The sequence below is a fragment of the Procambarus clarkii genome, chromosome 12 (assembly GCF_040958095.1).
Source record: "Procambarus clarkii isolate CNS0578487 chromosome 12, FALCON_Pclarkii_2.0, whole genome shotgun sequence".
NCBI classification, from domain to species: domain Eukaryota; kingdom Metazoa; phylum Arthropoda; class Malacostraca; order Decapoda; family Cambaridae; genus Procambarus; species Procambarus clarkii.
Window position 1 is genome coordinate 13,493,481 of NC_091161.1, and position 7,500 is coordinate 13,500,980.

A 7,500-nucleotide genomic window follows, 5' to 3' on the forward strand; every position below is an offset into this window, starting at 1 on the left:
TGCAGGGCGCTGCCCAAGCCCTGGTTCGACTCCACGACGTCTACAATCTCAACATGTCTCAGCTAGTGAGAGGCACGGTTTGGGGCGTGGCCAGCGCTGCAGGTAAGGCTCTGTGGGAGTTCAAGGGGGTCAGGATAAGGATTTGGGATGGGACGGTGGAAAGGAATGGTTACCCAACCACTTGTGGACGGTCTCGGGGGATTGAACTCCGACCTGCATGAAGCGTGACCGTCGCACTACCATGGGAGTTAATCGGGACAATAGGTGATAAACAGACATTTCTAGCGTCGGGTCGGAACCTAACCGGTAAGATAAGAATGTTTTCAAGAGATTTAAAGAAGAAACAAATGTTCTTGACAGTTATAAGGTTCAAAGGACAGTTATAGGTAGTTAAGGTGAAACAAAAGCTAGATAGAGATTTATATAAATGAACTGATAAGTGATTATTGATATACGTCATTAACAGAGAGATTCTTGGAGAGGGGAATAAATGTGTGTGTGTGTGTGTGTGTGTGTGTGTGTGTGTGTGTGTGTGTGTGTGTGTGTGTGTGTGTGTGTGTGTGTGTGTGTGTGTGTGTGTGTGTGTGTGTACCCTTTCAATCACGTATATACCCCAAAAGTATATCAATGAATGAAAGAGTATGACAACGGTTGTATAAATAATATTATCAATATATCAACAGAAAACTGAACTGTTATCTTTTCCTGTTCATCGACTTAGTAAACTTAAATTCATTTATTTTAAATCTTTCTTGATTCATAAAATGTGTAATTCCTGGCAATTAGAATTTCCAGCAATTAAACAGTACGAAGAACAGAATTATCTTCTATGTCTTTTTCCGTATATTTGTAACTATATTTTTATATAGTTACAAATATACTTTATAAATAAATATAAATATAATTATAAAAATATATATGTATATATAATATTAATATATATTTTATATATTTTTGTATAATTTTATATAGTTATAAATAAGTATGCAGACCTTGCAATTTAAGTATTGTTCAGCTGAAATCGAGTAACAGTGTAATTATTAACTATAGTTCAAACTCTACAACAATTTTCAGCATTAAGCTTTATCTACCACACACTTTCTTCTATATGACAAGCTTGTCTAGATCGTCTCATAGCGATTTTCAATTGAATTTACTTCCCACCCTGGCGTCTTGACAGCTGAGTGGAGAGCGCTTCGGATTCGTAGTCCTGAGGTTCCGGGTTCGATTCGGGGTGGAGGCGGAGACAAATGGGCAAAATGTTTCTTTCACCCCTGATGTCCCTGTTCACCTAGCAGTAAATAGGCCCCTGGGAGTTAGACAGCTGCTACGGGCTGCTTCCTGGGGGTGTGTAACAAAAAGGAGGCCTGGTCGAGGACCGGGCCGCGGGGACGCTAAGCCCCAAAATCATCTCAAGATAACCCTATTGTTGACATCTGCAAATCTCTGTAAATGTTGCCTTTCAATCCTGATCTTATGTATATATATATATATATATATATATATATATATATATATATATATATATATATATATATATATATATATATATATATATATATATATATATATATGACAATGTCAGACCACGGAGGAAAAATGAAACAGGAAATTTCCTTAAGTACTTTCGTATATTAAATACATCTTCAGAAGGTCCTTCTGAAGATGTATTTAATATACGAAAGTACTTAAGGAAATTTCCTGTTTCATTTTTCCTCCGTGGTCTGACATTGTCACATTCTTAATCACGTGTTTATTTTCGTGATATACACATATATATATATATATATATATACATATATAAATTCATATAAATCCATTCGGGGCGCCCAAAGTGACTCTTCATTCTTACCTTCCATGGCCAGAGATGACGGCGCAGGATTGTCTCTACATGGGCAAGCACTCCTTCAACCTGGGCATGTACCCGAGGGCCTTGCAGTGGTTTGAGGAAGCCTACACCCTGGCGGGACTCGAAGGCAATGCCACGGTCACCCAGGAACAGGTTAACATGTTCCTGAATACTGCAATCAAAGCTGTAAGTGTGGGAGAGAGAGAGAGAGAGAGAGAGAGAGAGAGAGAGAGAGAGAGAGAGAGAGAGAGAGAGAGAGAGAGAGAGAGAGAGAGAGAGAGAGAGAGAGAGGGAGAGAGAGAGAGAGAGAGAAATGGAAGAACAATGACCTTATAAATCAAATTGTGTCTAAATATTATTATTATGTATATGTATATCAAGATATTGGGAGTGATATGGGTTCCGTGCTACTTGACACTTTTGTTCCGAGTAGCTGAATCTAAGACAAATATATATTTGGTTTAATATTTATATTGGACGTAGGGATGTCATTTACTGCTAACTCTGAGGTAAAAGAGTTGAGGACAAGCAAGGCATGCGCTCTCCGCCAGATGAAAGTGGAAATATAATGCTTGAATTTAAGATACGGGGTCTATTTATCTCACATTCCTCCCTTGCAGATATAATTATTTTATGTATTCCCGCAGTATGATGAGAGTATAGCGGCCCAGTATGAGAGAGAGGCACAGGAAGAGCAGGAAGCCGTCTTCGGCGCCTCAATCCCAGTAGATGATATGAAGAGCAGCAGACAGACCTCAAAATATCGTCTAGGAGTGGATCTCAAACCCCACGAAGATGCTGTTAACTTCCAGGCCCTTTGTCGCGGAGAACAGCTGCTGGTTGGTTTGGGGTTTGTGTGGTCATATCAGCGGGGTGTTTGAAATTGAAATAAGTTTATTGAGGTAAAATACACACAAAGGGATGAGGCTATCCTCACCCCGTTCGGTACAACGTGTTCATACATATATAGACACATCACAAATAATAAACATATTGCCGAACATTCTAAGAGATATACATATATATTTCAGAGAGAAATTTGTAAGAGACATGCAAATAATTCAACAAAAGATTACAGTCTTGGTGCAAGGGGTGTTTGAGATCAAGGTATCTTGCGTACAGGACCATCCATCTAAATCATTTCACATAGATTTTGAACATTTCCCTCACAATTTTCATAGTTTACAATATTTACATAACTTTTACTAAGCTGCTATCACAAAATAGAAACAGTCTCCCCTGACCTAGCAACCTGCTCTCGCACAAAACACCACATATATGACTTATTGCTTATAGTCACTATTTCGCTTATAAATAAGTATATATGTGATATATTCCAAGTCATATTTTTTTTAGGGCACTAACTTTTTCTCTCAGTTATATTAAACAATAGAAATTTTATACAAAATTTGACCCATGGAGGACATTTATAAACTAAATGTTACCAATCTTTGTTTTTAAATTGACTTGGTGTTGTAACTGACAGTAATGGTACTGTAACAGGGCATGAATAACCCATAAGATTGTAGATTTTTTTGCGGGGGAGAGAATGTAATCTAATCACCAAGGACCAGATTCACGAAGCAGTAACGCAAGTACTTACGAACCTGGGGCCAGATTCACGAAGCAGTTACACAAGCACTTACGAACCTGGGGCCAGATTCACGAAGCAGTAACGCAAGCACTTACGAACGTGTACATCTTTCCTCAAACTTCGACGGCTTTGGTTACATTTATTAAACAGTTTACAAGCATGAAAACTTGCCAATCAACTGTTGTTATTGTTATAAACAGCCTCCTGGTGCTTCGGAGCTCATTAACTGTTTAATAATTGTAAACAAAGTTGCCAAAGATTGAGAAAAGATGGACAGGTTCGTAAGTGCTTGCGTAACTGCTATGTGAATCTGGGCCCAGGTTCGCAAGTGTTTGTATAACTGCTTCGTGAATCTGGGCCTAGGTTTATAAGTGCTTGCATAACTGCTTTGTGAATCTGGGCCTAGGTTCATAAGTACTTGCATAACTGCTTCATGAATCTGGGCCTAGGTTCATAAGTACTTGCATAACTCCTTCGTGAATCTGGCCTCAGGTTCATAAGTACTTGCATAACTCCTTCGTGAATCTGGCCTCAGGTTCATAAGTACTTGCATAACTGCTTCATGAATCTGGGCCCTAGCCTCCACCTGTTAATTCCCTCTTTACCTCTACCCCACCCTCCAGAGTGAGTCGTACTTGGCCACCCTCTCCTGCTTCTACGACCACAGGGACGACCGCTACCTAAGACTCATGCCCGCCAAGGTGGAGAGACTCCACTGGCGACCAGAGCTCCTTATCTTCCACGATGTCCTCTCCCAAGCTGAGATCGAGAAGATCAAGTTCCTCGCTAGGCCCATGGTGGGTGTGAGTGAGAGAGAGAGAGAGAGAGAGAGAGAGAGAGAGAGAGAGAGAGAGAGAGAGAGAGAGAGAGAGAGAGAGAGAGAGAGAGAGAGAGAGAGAGAGAGAGAGAGAAAAGGAGAGACAGTGACAGAGAGAGAGAGAGACAGAAAGCAGGCAGAATAGGGGTGAAAGATAGTAAGAAGAACAAACAAAAGATAAATTAATGTAAAGATGAATCAGAGAAGTATAAAGTTAGTTTGAGATAAGAGAAGAAGGAAGATAGTTAAATGTGAATTAATAGAAAGATATCCAGTTATTTTCGTAATTTTCAAAGTAAATTATGATAACTTACAAGATATACATTATAAATTGTATGTAAAGGGATTTCTACTTTTCTCATAACACTAATTATCTTTTACAATATTTATCTTCAAAATAGTTTCTATTTAGATTGATTGATAAAGATTAAGCCACCCAAGAGGTGGCACGGGCATGAATAGCCCGTAATGTTCCTATATATGTTGTTGTTAAAGATTCGCTACCAGGAACAAAAAGTTCCAAGTAGCACGGGCTATGGTGAGCCCGTAGATAGTTATGCATAACATAACATTGTTCCTATATAATTATTGTCTGCTACTTAAACTAACGTCTTTGAAGACTGAACATTTTGCCAGTACGTTTATAGCATTAAATTCAATGTAATATATTGCTGTTAAGATCTCGCTATTTATTTATTTATTTATTTAAATATTTATTTATTTATTTATTTATTTATAAGAAGGTACATTGGGTTTGTGAGATTACATCATACTGATATTTTTACAATCTTGCAAAGCCACTTAATACGCATAGCGTTTTGATCAGAAGCGCAGTTTGTGAGTAAAGCATTAATGTAGATTATGAGCAAACTATCGTTATTAAACATTTGGAAGTTAATATTCCTAAATAAACACTTGTAAAAACACATTCGCAAACAAGAATGGAAAATGAACAAATTCACAAGGGCCGTGATGATGATTTGAGCCAATGCACGGGATATTTCCAGCTGCGTCTTAGGAACGTCCTGTATGTAAGTTCGAACCTCATCACGGGCCTTGTGGATTTGTTAATTTGATATATCACGCTGTTCTGATTTTTATTTGTAGGAATGGATAAGTAATGATAAATTTAAATGGTAAATGGTCCTTTTCACTTAGGATGTCAGTTAATTTCCTCTACTGTTTGTTTTAGAGCAAAAGCAAATTGTTTTGCAATGTATTTAATGCAGGCGATGAGTCACAATAACGTGGCTAAAGTATGTTGACTAGACCACACACTAGAAGGTGAAGGGACGACAACGTTTCCGTCTGTCCTGAACTATTCTCAAGTCGATTGAGAATGAGATCGAGATCGACTTGAGAATGTATTTAATGATGCAAGATAGCCAAAGCTAATCAGTTGACACTTGGTTGATAATATTTCCTTGCAGTTGGCTCGGGCGATGGTACAGGGATCCAAGGGCAAAGGCAACACCGTCAGCAACACTCGCACTTCTTCGGTAGGTTGGATGGAATATTTAAGACAGTTTACCCTTTAATTGCATGTGCAGTTTACGTTTTCTATCAAGGGTACAGCAGGATTGATATATTTATTGCAACACTCACCTCTTCAGGAGGATTGACGGAATATTTAAGAGTCTCCCCTTAATTTGTACATGTAATTCATGTTTTCTCTCAAGTCAGTAGCAGGGCTAACTCACATATTTATTCATTATTTTCTGATGCGTAAATAATGTTATAGGACGGTGAAGGTAAGTGATACTGCACAAATATCTCATTCTAAACAACATTGCCTAACACACTAATGGAGCAAGGTGTATGCCTTCAGTAAGATTACCGTACACAGCAAGAACCTATGAGGCACAAGCAAGCTTTGTATCTTCAGAATGATTACACACACACACACATTTTGAATAAATCAGCAAATTTATCTGAATTTACCTGAGAGCCACTATCACTCTAGTGGTCTCGAAGAGGACATGAAACCGGCGGACTGTCAAAGGTCAAACTATTTGCCCTGATGATTTTATCGATCTGGACTTGAATTGCAACAATGAGTTGCAATTTTCAGCATATTGCATACCTACAAACGTGTTCCAGCTACGACCAGCCTAATTCACACCACCTCGAGAAGATGAGTATCTACGAGGAAGATTATCAGGGCATCGACGACATTTTGGTCATCCTCCAGCAGTTGCTTCAAGTTGAATGGCAGAGGAGATCTCTTAGGTCCTGCTTGAGAGAACGGCGATAGTGTGGGAAATTTTTACCCACTATATCTATATTATTATCTAAGAAATGTATTATTTCTATATCATATCAGAATCATTATACATCTGCATCATACATGACAATGCCACCTATGATCTCATAGACCATAAGGCTCTTGGTTGACCTACGTGACTTGGTGCATGATTTCTCAAGGATCCAGAAGCTTCTAGAAGGATTTCTTAATTAAAAAACTATTGGAACAATTGAATCAATTTCCGGTAGGGATTAAATCAAATCCTTAATAAGAATCAATAGTGCTAGCCAGCACTACTTATAATCTTTATATCCTATATCTAATTATATTATAATCACATCTTATCTCAATCATATGTCTAGACAGTAAAAAAAATAAATCAATATTCATTGAAAGCTACCCCTCTCAAGGAAGAGGGAGGAGCCAACTTGGGAATAAGCGACCTATGGCGAGCCCGAGGCCAGAACGTGTGTGTTTACAAACAGCGAACAAGTGTAACGGTGCCTTGCGAACAATTATTCAGCTTAGGACACCTTATCCAGTTATCTTTATCACCAGTGATTACTTTCTAGAACTGGGGGAGTACCTGGACAATATTCGACAAACGATTCTTCGCGGCAGGGGATCGTAATCCAGGGACCATAGGATTAAGGACTTGCCCGAAACGCTACGCGTACTAGTGGCTCTACAAGAATGTAACAACTCTTGTATATATCTCAAAAAAAAAAAAATATATCTACAAGGAAAAATTCCTAGAACATTTCTATATATGAGTGTAGAGTGGAGCACACAAAGTGACATTGTCTCAACCTCCACCATCATCTATCATCCTACTGCAAATGCAATTAAGGATATAATAACGTAGCAACGCTACTAGAACAATCTACAGCAAAGCTGTAATATAAAATATCGTACCTAAACTCGACAAGAGAGTTATCTGGTCTGGCACTCTTGTCAGACAGGCACCCGGCATTCAGAGAAGTATATTAAATGTT

At 38.5% G+C, this 7,500-nt stretch overlaps 1 protein-coding gene across 2 annotated transcripts in view; it reads left to right on the top strand.

Moving 5' to 3' along the window:
* LOC123751050 (prolyl 4-hydroxylase subunit alpha-2) overlaps nt 1-7,500 on the top strand; it is an 81,334-nt gene that overhangs the window by 61,585 nt on the left and 12,249 nt on the right. Inside the window, exons 4-8 of one of the 2 annotated variants that reach the window (XM_069323305.1) lie at nt 1-102; nt 1,866-2,002; nt 2,497-2,688; nt 4,067-4,240; nt 5,691-5,759. The exon at nt 1-102 is cut by the window's left edge and continues 66 nt beyond it. In XM_069323305.1, the coding sequence (XP_069179406.1) occupies nt 1-102; nt 1,866-2,002; nt 2,497-2,688; nt 4,067-4,240; nt 5,691-5,759 (674 nt within the window). Of the gene's footprint in view, nt 103-1,865; nt 2,036-2,496; nt 2,689-4,066; nt 4,241-5,690; nt 5,760-7,500 lie in introns of both variants that reach the window. The other variant, XM_069323304.1, reaches the window with a different exon arrangement.